At 40.3% G+C, this 17,498-nt stretch overlaps 1 protein-coding gene across 2 annotated transcripts in view; it reads right to left on the bottom strand.

Annotated features, from left to right (window-relative positions):
• Positions 1-17,498, bottom strand: part of KIF24 (kinesin family member 24) — a 79,651-nt gene that overhangs the window by 17,544 nt on the left and 44,609 nt on the right. For both annotated transcript variants that reach the window (XM_041763422.1, XM_041763423.1), the window contains exons 6-8: positions 12,061-12,148; positions 1,618-1,739; positions 678-783 (exon numbers count right to left, since the gene is read on the bottom strand). In XM_041763422.1, the coding sequence (XP_041619356.1) occupies positions 678-783; positions 1,618-1,739; positions 12,061-12,148 (316 nt within the window). The remainder of the gene's footprint in view (positions 1-677; positions 784-1,617; positions 1,740-12,060; positions 12,149-17,498) is intronic.

Genomic DNA, 17,498 nt, shown 5'->3' with positions numbered 1-17,498 from the left:
AACCAGGGGAAGGAAGGGTTGGTTAGATTTTTTACATGTTGAAGCTGGGTGCAACAGCTTCAATATTTGGGAGATCACTATACAATTTATCCTGTGTTTTTATGTTTGAAAAATTAATACAATTTAAAAACTTGATGAAAAAAAAAAAAAAAAAAACTTGATGAGAGAGAGAAAGCTTACCTAAGTTAACTATTCAGCAGCTGCAGAAACATTTTTCTGTTCCTAAGGGACTGACCAGAAGAAGAGAAGGCAGGGACAGAAGAGAAGAGTTGCCTAGAACTGCTGAGAATCTGATTGGGCAGCCTTCATCTCCAACTCTGGAATTCCACTGTCAGATAAGACCATGCCCTTGCTCTGCTGATTCTACCCCACCCCACCTTCACCCACTGTAGCTGCATGAGAAGAGGGGCAAAATCTCTCAAGAAGGATTTTATTATTTTTAAAGATTTTATTTATTTATTCTACAGAGAGAGAGAGAGAGAGAACGTGTGCACAAGCAGGGGGAAGGGCAGAGGAAGAGGGAGAAACAGGCTCTCTGCTTAGCACAGATGCGGAGCCTGATGCAGGGCTCGATTCCAGGACTGGATCATGACCTGAGCTGAAGGCAGAGGCTAAGCCAAATGAGCCACTCAGGCACCCCCAAGAGAATTTTAGTTGAAAGTTTTCAAACAACTTACAGCCAGAAGACTCTGGTTTATTTCTGCGCCTTCCATCTTTGTCTGTCTATCTGAGTCTCTGGCATCTGCTGCTCTTTCACTGCCAGCCAAGTCAATAAAAGAGATCCTAGAGAAAAGACACAGCAGTGATAACTTCTTGGGGGCTTTGGTTTATTTTTACACCAGTCAGCATTTTGGGGCAGCAGGAAGAAATGAACACTGGACCATCCTCTGGAAAGAAAAGACATACTGTCAGCTTTCCCAAAGTATTCTGAGATTTTAATCTGTCAGCTGTTGCTGGTAGACACTTCTGTTGGTGTTAATCTTTTGTGAGAAATTAATAAAATTAATAAAGCATTCTTCCCATAAAGCTAAATGACTACAATGCAAATTACTTAGGTGACCACTTAGACAATTAAAGAGAAACTTTTGTGGGCTGCTTTCCAGCCAAAAAAAAAAGAAAAGAAAAGAAAAGCTAAAAAAAAAAAAAAAAAAAAAAAAAAAAAAAAAAAAAAAAAGACTCATTACTCAGAGGTGAGATAGGCTCATCCATCAGTGTGGCAGAGTTTGCTAAGATAGCACCAGAGAAGCAATGAATGTACTCAATTGTCTTATGGCTTCTTTCAAGAAGGATAGATTAATTTTCTCTCTTTTTTTTTTGGCCTATAAGCTGAGATGCATTTCCTACTATTTCTTTGCTGATACTGTGTTTCACATTAGAAGCAATCAATGTCCCTTTTAATAACTTAGGCTTGACCAACAATAGGTCATTACTTCATGGTTAATCAACTGATGGCACTTTAATACAATGATTTATTTCAGAGCTAACAACTCTACTCTGTATCTCTGATATTTATTAAAAACTCCATGGTGGCAGAGTGTCCTGTTGTTGATAACACATATTTCAAAGTCACATTAGAGAAAGGCAGACAATGCAATTCCTTGCATATTTCCAGCTTACCTGCCAAATGTCCTCTTGGCTGAATCTTTGATCTGAATTTGAATGATAGCATGGGAGCGGGAGGAGTCTGCATTAACTCCAGTGGCCCCGGTGCTGCGCTCTTTGCTGCCCTTCAGAATCACCTGAAAATAAAATCCATAGGGTGATTTCCCCAAGAAGTAAAGCCCTCCCTTCCCCCTGAGTTGGTTGAGAGCAACAGAGACCAGGCATATGACTGTCAGTACCCTGCAGTATTTTCCTTCTATGTAGAAAGCTGCCTAAACATTAAATCAGACAGAATAAATATCCAACAGCAATACAAACAATGTGGAATACTAACCTTGGGGGAGCACATTCAATAGCTCAAGAGCTAATTTACTTCTTGATCTTATATATTCTTTTTAATATCTTTGATAGATTTAGCCTGACTACAATCTCTAGGGCATGACTTGTCTCCAAGGCAAGGTCCCATAGTACCCATCTATCTTATTAACTAAAGCAAAGGACAGAATCCATGTGCATCATGGAATGATTGATTATAACCACCTGTTCCACCAGGATGCACTCATAAAGAAGGCCAGGCTGAAGAGTGTGAAAATGAAGTCATGAGCTATCACAATTGACATAAGCCCGTGATTTCCCTTGAGATCAAGTGCCCCTCCAAATAGGAGAAAAGATTAACTTAGGTCCCTCTGGCCCACAGGGAAAGGAGTAGAGGTGAAGCCTCAGGATAGGCCTCTTGTCACTGAAAGTACAGGAAAGCCATATAGGAACATGCTGTCCTGATTTTTTAAAATTATTTTTTATTTTTTTAAGGCTTTCATTTATTCATGAAAGAGAGAGAGAGAGGCACAGACATAGGCAGAGGGAAAAGCAGCCTCCCTGTGGGGAATCTAATGTGGGACTTGATCCCAGGACCCCGGGATCACAACCTGAGCCAAAGGCAGATGCTCAACCACTGAGCCACCCAGGCACCCACTGCTGCCCTGATTTTAGATAGAGGGAGGAATGTTGATTACTGAGAATCAAAAAGGTGAAGAAATATTTGATAGAGGAGTGCCTGGCTGGCTCAGTCAATGGAATGTGTGACTCTTGATCTTGGGGTTGTGAGTTTGTGCTCCACGCTGGGTATAGAGATTACTTAAAAATAAAAAAATCTTTATTAGTATATGTTGAATAAACTCAAAAGGCTGATTTGCAGGGCACCTGGGTGGCTCAGTCGGTTGAGCATCTAACTCCTGGTTTCAGCTCAGGTCATGGTCTCAAGGTGGTGGGACTGAGCCCTGGGTGGGTCTCTGCACAGTCTGCTTGAGATTCTCTGTCCCTCCCTCTTTCTCTGCCTCTCTGTTTATACTGTCTCTCTGTATATAAATGAATAAAATCTAAAAAAAAAAGGGGTGGGGGTTGATTTGCTCACAGCTATTGTGGGCAGAACCAAATTCCATATCCAGTACGTCTGACTCCAAAGCTCCTGTGGTTTCCACACTGTCAGGGACTTATGATAAATTTATTTGTTTTCCAGTGAATTAAGGGTAAGGAAGTCCTCAAATCAAAATTTTAATTTATATTATACTGAACATAGCCACAGTTCCCAAATTAAAAGTCTAAAAGCTTCCAGAATCAAACTTCAACAATAGGTCATAAAAACATACAGGTATTTTTTAAAAGTTTAACTAATAATAAGTTCTTGCCTGGTTTAAGCAGTTGTGTTTCTAAAGATTATCTGTGTATGAGATTTAGTATATGTGCTCCCAAAGCGAGCACTATCTGTGCATGAGATTTAGAATTGTATTTTAGAATCAAATTTAGAATCATATTTTAGATACACTTATTTTGTACATAATCTGCTTAGAGTATCACAAGTATCTGATAACTTTTTTTTTATAAAGAGAAGAACCTGTTAATTTTTAACACTGGATTTTCAACTGCATGGCTAGAATGTTATGCTAATTGGAAATCAGAAGAGTAAGAGCAGTAGTCCCTTAAACCTGCACCTAAGTCCCTTAAACCTAACTAAGCTCAGATGCTGGCTAGGCCACGTAAGGCGTATCTGTAACTGAACCATCTAGTTCAACTGTGCTTCTTCATCATGGCCTCTCTCCTGTCACTCTGACTTCATGGCTTACTTAGACTGTAATGTCATGATTATGTGATGTTCTTTTTATCAAACTTTTATTTCCTTTTTCTCTATTAGAAAAGGAAGATGTGCTTACTGTGGAAAACTTGGAAAATACAGGAAAAGTATCAAGAAGAAAATACATACTTCCCATAGTCCCAGAGTTAACAAGATTCTGGTGTAATTCCTTCTAGTTTTAGGGTTCTCACACCTCTTTTGCTTTGTTTGTTTGTTTGTTTGTTTTTGGTCTCTTACAAGCTCCGTGAAGAGACAGGGGAGATCTTTTAAATTTCTACATTTGTGTAAACAATATGCTTGATAAGGGAAGGAACCCAGAGAAGTTAGTGACTTATCCAAGTCACATAGGTCAAATATGGTCAGGCTAGGGATATAAGCCAGGTGCCCTCTGCCACATGTGAGAGTAATGATGCTACTTCTGCTGGGACATAGTGAGAGCTCAGAGGCCTTAAGGCTCTACCTAGCAAAAGGAACTGTGGATACTGAGAAACTCACAGGATGGTTTGTGGTTCACCCCTAGGGGAGTCAAGAAAGGTTGTCTTCTGGGATTCTATTACAGCGTTTTACACTTTTGTTTTTCATGCACCTTGTCTACCTTGTCCATCATGATGCACTGGTCACCTATGAGTATGTCGCAGAAAATCTAACGTGTTGAGGAGTCCTTTCCTGTGTAAATGCCTTTTAGGGAAGGCATGAAAGAATTTCTGTTCTGATCATTTCCTCAGCTTCAGAAACAGCCTGAAATCACCATTCCTTTCAGAAACTATGAAATAAAGCAGCTGAACTCTAAGTAAAAATGACTCAGTTTGTGAAGATCATCAAACTTCTAAGTGACATACAGACTCAAGTGTAGTGGTTAAGGTAGTGAAGTCTGAAGTTAGAATGTCTAGGTTTACGTGACAGCTCTGGCATAGGTTGTGTGAACTTTTGCAATGAGCAAAATTTTACAAGCCACTCAACTTTTCAGAGCCCCAGTTTCTTATCTATAAAGTGATAATCTCATAGGTTACTTATGAGAACTAAAAAAGATTATACAAGATGATACATGTAAAACATTTAGAATCATGACTGGGACATAGTAAATTCTCAATAAATACTCTTTTTTTTTTTTTTAAAGATGTATTTTGGAGAGAGAGAACACAGAGGGGAGGGGCAGAAAGAAACTCAAGCAGACTTCCTGCTGAGCCCCAAGCAGGACTCAATCTCAAGACCCTGAGATCATGACCTGAGCCGAAATCAAGAGCCCAATGTTTAACCAACTGAGCCCACTCAAGCCCCCTCCCCTCACCCAGTAAATATTCATTTAAATAAAAAAAAATATTTTTAAGATTTTAAAATTTTTTAAAGTAATCTCTACACTCAGTGTGGGGCTCAAACTCACAATCCTGAGATCAAGAGTCACAGGCTGGACTGACTGAGCCAGTCAGGTGCCTCAAGAACTTACATCTTGGGGCACCTGGGTGGCTCAGTGGTTGAGCATCTGCCTTTGGCTCAGGTCGTGATCCCGGGGTCCTAGGATCGAGTCCCACATCAGGCTCCCCATGGGGAGCCTGCTTTCCTTCTGCCTACGTCTCTGTCTCTGTCTCTGTCTCTCATGAATAAATAAAATCTTAAAAAAAGAAAAAAGAACATCTTTGTGTAAACTTCCAAAACTTTCTTTTCACAAATATAAAACAACCAGAGTTTCATGCAAGAAATAGAGCTTTATAGATCAACATGAGATTCCATGGGCTCTCCAGTGCAAGTGAAAAAAAAAAAAAAAAAAAAAAGGAAGGGAGGAAAAAATAGGGAATGTATTTGGGGGGAAATGCAAGTCTGGGAGCTGAGCAAAATTAGTGCAATCAACTTAAGAATCACTAGGCTCCCTTTTCTTCTCATCACCTTCTCCTCCTCCTCCTCAAATTCCTCCTTCCATAACTAAAGTCTATTAGTCAAGTTTCTAAATCTAGGTCCTTTAGACAAAACGAGTTATGTGAGTAGTGAAATGGGGACCTGCCACCAAGATAGTAGAGACAACTGCTGAATTCTGTTGCCTGGGAAACATTCAGGGACATTATTAATAGGAATAGATGTGGCAAACTGAGCTAGTGTCTCACCAAGCATTTTATGTATGTTATTTCCTTCCCTATCACCCAACCCAATCATCTATCATCCACATGTTTCAGGCTCAGAAAAGTAAAGATGATACATGTAAATGTATCAAGGATATATGGCACTGGGACTCAGGTCTGTCTGGTTATAAGGCTTTACTAAGCTTTCTTCACATATACCAAAGAAGGGCTATGAGCACTTCAGTAGTATAGGCATTGTATACACATTTAGTTTCTATCACTGGCATAGAACTGAGGCTCATCTAGGGGAAGCTTTCACCATGTGGCCTCTGCTACCAATTATAGCTGGGGCAATGATAAAACATGAACAGATTTATTAGAAGTTAGAGAATGGATACTCATAAGAATGTAAAATGGCTATAAAAAGGACTTAAAAATCTATAAGTCTCTAATACTAAAAAAATACTCATCAATTCCCCGACAGAAGAAATCTTGATTCCAAATCTGAGAAATGTGATGAGTCAGTGTGTCCTCTGTAAAAGCAGGGAAGACCTGGTGCCTGCATTTAGACTAGGTAATAAAATACACCTGAAGGAGAAGGTCCTGGAGGAAGGACAATATCGTGTGAAAAATGAGGCTACTAGTTAGTTGTGCAGGTAGGCAACAAGTGGCCATGCCTGAGTGAACCTGAGGGTGACACTCAAAGATGACACCAGACAGTGACATTTGAGTAAACACATGGGTGATACCTGAGTGAGCATGAACAGGAACACCTGAGAAAGTGTGACATCTGAGTTGGCAAGTGCTGTTGTTTCGAGTCAGTAAATATTTATGAGGGCATCCATAATTTATATCAACTTTCCACCTTGATCTCAGCTGGCTTCCCTGTACATCATATATATTACAGACTGAGAGTATTGATGACGATAATGAGATAACACACTGACAAAAAACTTCTTTCTGTTTTTCTTAGGAGATATATCTTAGGAAAGAGCAGTACACAAAACTCTTCAAGGGTAGAGGAGGTGATTTGACACAGATTGTCTGTTAACACAATGATGGCCCATAGCTAAGGAAAAGGGACTTCCTCCTAAAGTTTGCTCCTTTCTCATTCAGTTGGTTTAATCTTCAAGGATAAAGATATTAGGGGAACGAACTCTCCTGCCACTCCCTGCCAAATGAAGGAATGGCTGGGGGAGGAAGATACAAGAGGACCACAGCGAATAGGAGTATGAGAGACAATTTCCTTAGGACACCACAGTGGAGGGAGCACTGGACAGGTTAAGAATGGTCAGTTTCAGGGAAGCCCCTTCAATACATCCCACAAACTTTTGGTCTGCACCTGACTTTACAATTCCTAGAAAGGGGCTCTTGCCTCTTAGGTAACTCTAAAATAGCCCACTTATGTGCTACCCTCAAATTTTAGATCCCAGGAATCAGGAATATGATAATTACACAAATATGAAGTCCCAGCCCTTAAGCAAAATTTACCTATTTGTCCTAGGAAAAGGAAACTGTTACAAAAAGACATCAATAGTGGGTCATCTTGCCATTTCATATACCTAAGTCTCTGGAAGGGTATATTGTGAAGCTGTTTTAAAGGCAGGTTTTGTCAAGTACCCAGCCTGCCCTTCTAGCCTTCTCTCTTTGACTCTAGGCGGGGTTGGTGGATATACTAAAAGAATGACTATAATGGCTGCAGGCTGCATGTTAGAATCACCTGGTGAGATTTTTTTTTTTTTAGATTTTTAAAATTTATTTATTCATGACAGACACAGAGAGAGAGAGAGAGAGAGAGGCAGAGACACAGGCAGAGGGAGAAGCAGGCTCCATGCAGGGAGCCTGATGTGAGACTCGATCCTGGGTCTCCAGGATCACACCCAGGGCTGAAGGCGGCACTAAACTGCTGAACCACCAGGGCTACCCGACCTGGTGAGATTTTAAAATAACACATACTTCATACATTGTTGGTGGGAATATAAAATAATGCAGCCACTTTGGAAAACAGTTTGGCAATTCCTCAAAAAGTATGACCCAGTAATTCTACTCCTAGTCATAGACTCAAGAAAACTGAAGACCTGTGTGTCTACAACAAAAGCTTGTACATGAATGTTCATAGTAGCATTCATTATTCATAATCATGGTTTTTATAAAAGTGCAAAGAACCTATCAATTGATGAATGGATGAATAAAATATGAATAATATATCCATAATAGAATATTATTCAGCCATAAAAATGAAGTACATATATATGCTACAACATGGATGAACTTTGAAAATATGCTAAATGAAAAAAGCCAGAGACAAAAGGTAGCACGTTGTATGGTTCCATTTATATGATATGGCCAAAATAGGCAAATTCATCAAGACAGAAATTAGTGCTTGCCAGGCTTAGAGGCAGAGGAAATAGGGAGTAACTGCTAATGATACAGGGTTTCATTTTGAGGTGATGAAAATGTTCTGGAATTCAACAGTGGTAATAGCTGCACAACTTTTTGAATATTCTTTAAAAATCACTAAATTCTATATTTTAAAAGGGCGATTATTATGATATGTGGATTATAACTTAATAAGAAAATTATACTGGGGTGCCTGAATGGTTCAGTTGGTTAAGCATCCAACTCTTGATTTTGCCCTACCCCCTATCCCCATGTATGTGCTCTCTCTCCTCTCTCTCTCTCAAAAAAAAAAAAAAAAATATATATATATATATATTAAAAAAAATAGGCACTTGGGTTGCTGAGTTGGTTAAGTGGCTGCCCCTTGGCTCAGGTCATGATCCCAGGGTCCTGTGATCAAGTCCTGCTCCCTCTGCCCCTCCCCTGACTTGTTCTCTCTCTCTCTCTCTCTCCCCTGCCCCGTTCTCTCTCAAATAAATCAATAAATAACTTAAAAAAAACACTGATGCATATACTTTAAAAAGGTGAATTTTAATGTATGTAACCTATATTTCAGATTAAAATAATAATATCTACATTTGGGCCTCATCCCAAGAGATTCTGATTTAATTGGCTTCAGGGAGACTCAAGCAAACATTAAAAAGACTAATGAAACTAAAAAGACAAATCACAGAATGAGACAACATGCTTAAGACACAAATATCTGGGCAGCCCGGGTGGCTCAGCGGTTTAGCGCCGCCTTTGTCCCAGGGCCTGATCCTGGAGACCCGGGATCGAGTCCCATGTCGGGCTCCCTGCATGGAGCCTGCTTCTCCCTCTGCCTGCGTCTCTGCCTCTCTCTCTCTCTGTGTCTCTCATGAATAAATAAATAAAATCTTAAAAAAAAAAAAAAAAAGACACAAATATCTGACAAATGACTCACATCCAGAATACACAAATCAGTAACAGAAAGATGGACAACCCAAAAATGAGGGAAAATGGGACACCTGGGTGGCTCAGCAGTTGAGTGGCTGTCTTTGGCTCAGGGCGTGATCTTGGAGTCCCAGGATCAAGTCCTACATCGGGCTCCCTGCATGGAGCTTGCTTCTCCCTCTGCCTATGTCTCTGCCTCTCTCTGTGTGTCTCCCATGAATAAATAAATAAAATCTTAAAAAAAAAATGAGGAAAAGACCTTAACTGGCATTCTCAAAAGAGGAAACCTATAAGATAAATAAAAATATATAAAGTGGGGCATCTGACTCAGTTGGTAGAGCATGTGACTCCTGATCTTAGGGTCATGAGTTCAAGTCCCACATTGGGTATAGTGATTACTTAAAAACAAAATCTTAAAAAAAATATATGAAAAGCTATTCATTTAATTCTCAATCATCAAGTACAAAATAAAACCACAATGGGATATAATTAAACAATTCCAGATTGGTAAAAATTTAAAAATCAACAGAGAGTGCTGGCAAGAATGAAGAACAATCGGATTGCTTGTACGCTGCTTATAGTAATGTACATAGCTTTGGAAAGCAGGTACATCATCTAGTGAAATGAAGATATGCATGTCCTCTGAACCAATCATTTCACAACTAGATATATATCCTAGAGAACTCATATGCTGTGTACTGGAATATATGGGTAAGGATATTCAGTTACAACGTTCAGAATAGTGACCAAAAAGAAACAACCCCAACTATCCATTAACAGAATCCTTTAACAGAATGGTTAAATAAACTATGGTATATTCACATGATTGAATACTATACAGTAAATAAAAACAAAACCACAGCCATTTGCAAAAACATAGATGGAACTCAAAAGCATAATGTTGAGCAAAAGAGGACACTAAAAAACACAGTGGGATTCTATTCACACAAAGTTTAAATACAGACAAAAACGAAGGTATATAGCTAATGGATGAATAATACATGTGGCAAAACTATAACAAAGAACAAGAAAGTGATTAGCGTAGAGGAGCCTGGGTAGGTCAGTTGGTTAAGTAGTCAACTCTTGATTTCAGCTCAGGTCAAGATCTCAGGGTTCTGGAATTGAGCTGAGTCAGGCCCCACCCTCAGTGGGGAGTATGCTTGGGATTCTCTCTCCCTCTGGCCCTCCCCGCAAGGCACTAGTGCTTTCCTTAGCTCTCTAAAAATAAATGAATAAATCTTGAAATAAAGAAAAAGGAAAGGAAAGGAAAGGAAAGGAAAGGAAAGGAAAGGAAAGGAAAGGAAAGGAAAGGAAAGGAAGAAAGGAAAAGAAAGGAAGAAAGAAAAAGAAAAAGCATAATGTCAGGATCATAGGGGACTGTGAGTAGGAAGTTGTTTAGGGGTTTGTGGGGTGCTGAAATGTATTTCTTAATCTGAGTAACTGATTACAAAGGTGCTTGTTTCTTTATACTAAACACATTTATTAGGCTTTAGGCATTTTTTCTGTAGAGTACTATTTTTCACAATAAAAATGGTTAAACCATTTTTTTTTTTTTACTTAAGGGAAAAATGCTCCCTAATAATGATCTAATGTAAAGCCAGGGTTGAGGACCACTGAATTAAAGGAAGAGTCACCAAAATCTATTTGTACATAAATTAATAAATTCCCAGAATAGGAAAAAAAAATTAAGTATTTTAAACAATTTTTAAAAAATATTTTAAATTGTTAACAGTGGATATCTCAATGGGGGTAGGGAGTTAAATATAGTTAGTTGGAGGTGGCCTTTGTTTTTCTGTCTTCTTATATATTTTTGTAAGGTTTATATATAATAATGATTAAGTGTTAAAAGATAATTTTTTTAAAAAAAGATTTTATCCATTTATTTGAGAGAATAAGAGAGAGAGAAAGAGAGAGAGAGAGAGAGAGAAGGAGAGAGAACACAGCAGGGAGGAGGGGGAGAGGGAGAAGGAGAAGCAAACCCCCACTGAACAGGTCGCCCCATGTGGGGCTCCATCCCAGGACCCTGAGATCATGACCTGAGCTGAAGGCAGATCCCAACCGACTGAGCCATCCAGTGCCCCAAAAGATAACTTTTAATAGAAGAAGATTTAAAAATACTTTTGGAAGGATAAAAAAAAAAAAAAAAAAAAAAAAAAACTATTAAAATTAGTTGCCTCAGTTTGAAAAGGGAATGTAAGGGACATTTTCATTGTACCTCTTGAATTTATTTTTAAAGATTTTATTTATTAAAGATTTATTTATTTATTTATTTTATTTATTTATTTGAGAGAGAGAACCAGCAGAGGCAGGAACAGTGACAGAGTGACAGTGACACAGCACAGTGACAGAGACAGGCGGATTCCATGTTCAGCACAGAGCCTGACGCAGGGCTTGATCTCACAACCCTGAGATCATGACCTGAGCTGAAATCAAGAGTCAGATGCTCAACTGACTGAGCCAGCCAGGCACTCCTGTATCTCTTGAATTTTGAAACCATGTGAAAGTATTACCCATTTTTTTTAAGGTATTACCCATTAAAAAAAAAATTTTTTTTTAAGTAATCTCTACACCAAACTCACACCCTGAGATCAAGAGTCACATGCTCCACTGACTGAGCTAGCCAGGCACCTCTTACCTATTAAAATTTTTACTTAAAGTAAGAATAGTTCTCTCTAGCAGCTTTTCCTACTACCTTAGAAATATACATTAGCAGCCTGTGAAACTAGCACAAGAGTATCCCTCTCATGCATGAGGTTCTCCCATATGCTCTGTGGCAATGAAACAACAATCCTGTAGGGAAAGGAGCTGTCTTCTTAGAGGACTCATGTTTTATAAATGTGAAGAGGAATGCCTGTCATAGCCTTTTGGGTAAATCTGAGTCCATTTTACTTGTTAGATAGGAAAAATGAATTCTTTCTCTGTACTTAGGCTGTTGTAGGGGGTGGGTAGTAAGGAAAGAAGAGTTACCTCTAAGAGGAGCTCCACACTATCCACCTGAAGCTCTTGCAGTCCCACTATCTGTACCACGTGCTTGCTATCTTCTCTTGCAAAGAGCCTGCAGATATAAGAAGATGGTTAGTATGGCAGACCTGCTGTAATGGACTTTGTTCTTGCCTCCTCAGAAACCATTCCATCATTCTCCTATTAGATGGCAGTTCTGTTATTTGAGTGAGATTAATGTGTATACTCCTGGTCTACTCCCACACCTCCTGACACCAGCCCTGGGCTTCAGAGATGTTCCTTGACTGTTGTAAACAAGTCAGCAACTTTGGCTACAATTAAAAGAATGAACATAAGATCCAGACCTATGCCAATCAGTGGGTCATATATTCCTGGCTTCAGTGATTGGTTCAGGATTGGATATGGGAACTCTGCTGGTCCAATCAAAATAAAGTCCTAGTCTCTGGTTGTTAGGTTGCCTGGGAGTGAGGTGCTGGTGCTCTTTCTTTCTGAAAGTGAAAGTACATGGCCCTAGGAACAGTGGCAGCCATTCTGTATTCACCAGAGAGCCAATTTTGGAGGCTAACATCATAGAAAGCATAGCTGAGCAAAGAAATTAGTCCTTATAACATCCCTGAGCTGCTAGAGTAAATAGATCCTAAGGCCTGATTCTCCTCTAGGCTTTATCTAATTATATGAGCCAATGCCTCCCCTAAATAGCTTAAGCCAGCATAAGTGGGGTTCTACTTTATTTCCAACCTAAGGAGTCTTGATATATCTTCCAAGGGAGGAAGAAGAGCTGGTGCTGTGACTGAATTTCTCAGGTCTGTATGTAAGGTTATGTGGTCTATCATCATTAAACCAGATACATCAAGGCACATGTATTGATTGAATCTATTAAAGACTCTAAGATTATTTTTCTCCCTTAATAAGATAGTGATTGAAGTTAGGAATGGAATTCCAGGGATCCCTGGGTGGCGCAGCGGTTTGGCGCCTGCCTTTGGCCCAGGGCGCGATCCTGGAGACCGGGATCGAATCCCACGTTGGGCTCCCGGTGCATGGAGCCTGCTTCTCCCTCTGCCTGTGTCTCTGGCTCTGTCTCTGCCTGTGTCTCTGGCTCTGTCTCTCCTTCTGTCTCTCAAGAATAAATAAATAAAATCTTTAAAAAAAAAAAAAAAAAAAAGGAATGGAATTCCATTGGGCAGCCCGAGTGGCTCAGCGGTTTAGAGCCGCCTTCGGCCTAGGGTGTGATCCTGGAGACCTCGGATCGAGTCCCGCATCAGGCTCCCTGCATGGAGCCTGCTTCTCCCTCTGCCTGTGTCTCTGCCCTCCCCCCTCCTCTGTGTCTTTCATGAATAAATAAAATCTTAAAAAAAAAAAAAAGAAGAAGAATAGAATTCCACTTTACAGCCAAAAAAGGAAATAATTTTCTCAAAATTTTTTCTTTTTTTACAAAAGATTTGGGAGGGCAGCCCGGTGGCTCAGCGGTTTAGTGCTGCCTTCAGCCCAGGGTGTGATCCTGGAGACCGGGGATCGGGTCACACGTCGGGCTTCCTGCATGGAGTTGCTTCTCCCTCTGCCAGTGTCTCTGCCTCTCTCTCTCTCTCTCTCTGTGTGTCTCTCATGAATAAATAAATAAAATATTTTTAAAAAGAAAAAAAATATTTGAGAGAGAGAGAGAGCATGTGCACAAGGGTGGCATGGGGGGGGGGCGGGGAGGAACAAAGGAAGAGGTACAAGCAGATTCTCCACTAAGTGGGGAACCCAATGTGGGGCTTGATTCCATGATCCTGAGATCATGACCTGAATGGAAACCAAGAGACAGAAGCTTAACCAACTGAGCTACCCAGGTGCCGTTAAAAAACATTTTTCCTTAGTTTATGTTTCACCCCAAGTTTCTAAACTTTTATAGAAGGACTGGAAGAAATCAACTTCACCAATCTCTGTGACCTCTCAGAAAACAACTATTGGTACAGTCAGGCTTCTGGAATAAAGGAAGGACCTAGCTTTCGGAGTCCTCATGTCATTCCTGAACATATTTTCCTAGGCCCTACACCCTAAGCTCACCCCAGAAAAGTTCCTAATGGACAGCCCAAAATGTATTGCTAGATTTTAAAATCTTATAAGCAAGAATATATATTTTTTTAAATTTATTCATGAGAGACACAGAGAGAGAGGTAGAGACATAGGCAAAGGGAGAAGCAGGCTCCATGCAGGGAGCCCGATGTGAGACTCGATCCCAGGACTCCGGGATCACACCCTGAGCCAAAGGCAGGCGCTCAACCTCTGAGCTACCCAGGTGTCCCAGCAAGAAGTATATTTCTATCACTTTTTATGCAAGTGTATAAAAACAATTTAACCTCTACTTTTAAGAGTTAATTTGCGGCTTCATACCTAATTGCAGTTTCAACCTCCCCCAGAAGTGTGTTTTAACTTCTCAATCAGACGTTTTTTTGATAAGCACTAGTGAGGTAATCTGTCACATGAGCCCTCTCAAAGGAAAATGAGGTAATCTACCTAATAAGACCCCCTGCCCTTCCCCACAAAGGAAGGTGATCTTGCCTGGAACAATCTTTTATTTTCTTTTGCTACTAACTTCCTTGCTCTAGCCTCCTTTCTATAAAAATCTTCCATTTTGTACAATTCCCTGGACCTCCCCTCTACTTGCTAGATGGAATGAGGCCCGATTCATGAATTGCTTAGAAAAGCCAATTATATCTTTAAAAAAAAAAAAGTTAATTTGAAGATCCATAACTTTTGGTTTCTAGCTTAAGAGGTGGACTGAGCATGATGTTTCTGTTCACCTTTGTCAAAGTCTCACTATTACTTTTAGGAAATATATTCTATTAAAAAAACACACAGGATACAGCATAACAGCTCTAAACAGAAAGTATGCCATGAGTGGATCAGGACATTTCAGAAGTCCCAGGAAGATAGGCAAAAGAGATACTAGTCAATTAGCCAGAGATATAAAAACAAAAAGAAAACACCTACAGCCCAAGACACTTGCAGAGTAAGTGTAGGTTCTTCTCTAGTGAGCCCTAAAAGGAAGCTTCAAAGAAAGGAGTTAGTATAATCCCATCTCCGTGGCTACAATTAAAGAGTGCAAACATACAGGGCAATATATGAGTAATTTATTAAAGAATGACACTCACAAATAGTTGACTAGACACCTTGACTGTCCCTTAACCCAAATAAATTGGACAGACGAATGGATAGACAGACACACAAACACAGCAGCTTGTATTCTCCTGCCAACTGTTCTTTAAACAAAGAGGACTTCAACTACCTCCATTTTGTCCTCAAATTTTCTAATTAGTTCTTTCCAGCTTATCTCTTCATTCAGGAAAAAGATCCTGCAGGCAAAGCATCCCTATAAGAGAATCCAAACTATCCCCTCAAGCAAAAAGGACTGCCCAGAGCCAGCAAGCCCCCACTCACGACTGACCCCAAGATAATGATCAACTTGACCTTCATGTCCCACCTGGGAGTACCCAACAACCTTTGTCCTATATTTTCCTTACCTAAACCTAGAAGTATTTTTGGTACTTTGGAAGCAGTCTTTGAAATGTTAGTTTGCTGTCTTCCCAGTACTGGCCTCTCAGAAATAAATTTCTTGTTTCACCACCACTCATTTACTCTAACTTCGAATTTTGTCAGTGGCTAGTGGTTGACCTGGTCTGTTTGGGCCCCCCAGAGCCAGATCCCAGCGCCCAGATACATTCTGACTGGAAAGAGCTCATAAATAAGTGCTGGGGCTTGAAAGAGAAGCTGTGATTGAGCTAACTTGAGGCTTCAGAACCAACAGAGAAGGTAAAAAGAAAAGCAACTCTCCTCCAAAGCAAACCCAGAGCAGAACCCTTCTTTATTTGGCAGTTGCTGTGTCGGGACAGAACCCTGAACACCTGTATATTCTCTGAATTGTGGCATACCTGAAGGTCCCCTTTCCTTTGGAATAGTCCACAGATGGCAGTCTGCCCAAGCCTAGTTGCTGGTTTCTCCAGTTTCACAACTTAATATCCTAGTACTCCTCTACCATGGGGGCCTGCCCTATCATTCTCTCCCTTCTGAACTCAAGCTGCTCTTCTACCCCCACCTCCCATTCCAGTGCTTGCCTGAAGCTTGTGGAATTTGCACATCCTTTTGGACAGCTCTGTAGGGGCTTGGATACCTTTGCTGGAGGCTAGTCTCTGTCATTGATTTAGCTTCCCCAGCCCTCTACCATGCTTAGCCTCAACTCTCTCTACTTGGTGTGGCTGCTCCCAACATGTCACAGGTCTGGTTAATTCTGTTATGACACCCTTTTATCCTTCCACGTCCCCTATTCCATCTCTCCTCCTTATTCTTCCAGTCAGTTGGTACCTTCACAACTTCATTGTTTCCTGCTCGATTGAAGTCATCTGTTTCAACCTAAATAAAACTTTATGCAGAAAAATACAATAGGGATTTAAAGTCAGAGTTACTGAATTCATTTCTAAATTACTGTATTATGTTGCATGGGCTTATAAGAGCTAAAAGTCTAATGTGAAGAAGAGAGATTTTTTTTTTTTACTGATTTCAGAAAACTATCATTAAATTTACCCTAAGATTATTGAGAGCAAAAAAATAAGAGAAAGCAGGAAATATTATTTATGGTTCTTCTAGTGTAATAATAGGTCAAAAGCATAGGAAAGGATTTAAGTACACGCTGACATCCTGACTTCCTGAAATCATGACCTTTTTCATAGACCAAAATAAAAGGGATAGTCTTTCAATAAACATTAGGATATTGATCACATAAAAATAATACTAATGCACAGTTGGTTGGGCATCCAACTCTTAGTTGGTAGCACAGTTGGTTGGGCATCCAACTCTTAGTGTTGGCTTGGGTCATGGTCTCAGGGTCCTAAGAATGAGCCCTGTGCGGGGGTCCAAGCTCAGGGAGGAGTCTGCTTGGGTCTCTCTCTCTCTCTATCCCCCTTTACCCCTCCCCACGCTTGCTCTGTCTCTCTCTAAAATAAATATTAAAAATCCAAATGGGGGATGCCTGGGAGGCTCAGAGGTTGAGCATCTTGCCTTTGGCTCAGGTCGTGATCCCGGGGCCCTGGGATCGAGTCCCACATCAGGCTCCCTGCATGGAGCCTGCTCCCTCTGCCTATGTCTCTGCCTCTCTCTCTCTATGTCTCTCATGAATAAATAAAATCTTTAAAATAAATAAATAAATAAAATACTAATGGAAGGCTAATTTACATTTTTCTCTAGCTGAACTGATGGTTTAAAAAAATATTCATCTGGGACGCCTGGATGGCTCAGTTGGTTAAGTGTCTGCCTTTGGCTTGGGTCATGATCCTGGGGTCCTGGGACCAAGCCCTGCATTGATCCTTCCTCTCCCACTCCCCCTGCATGTGCTTTCTGTCAAATGAATAAATAAAATCTTTAAAAATAAATATTCAGGGGATCCCTGGGTGGCTCAGCGGTTTAGCGCC

Source organism: Vulpes lagopus, chromosome 7, assembly GCF_018345385.1.
Source record: "Vulpes lagopus strain Blue_001 chromosome 7, ASM1834538v1, whole genome shotgun sequence".
Taxonomy (NCBI): Eukaryota; Metazoa; Chordata; class Mammalia; order Carnivora; family Canidae; genus Vulpes; species Vulpes lagopus.
The sequence above is the reverse complement of the archived record's forward strand: the minus strand, read 5'-3'. Positions and strand labels throughout refer to the sequence as shown.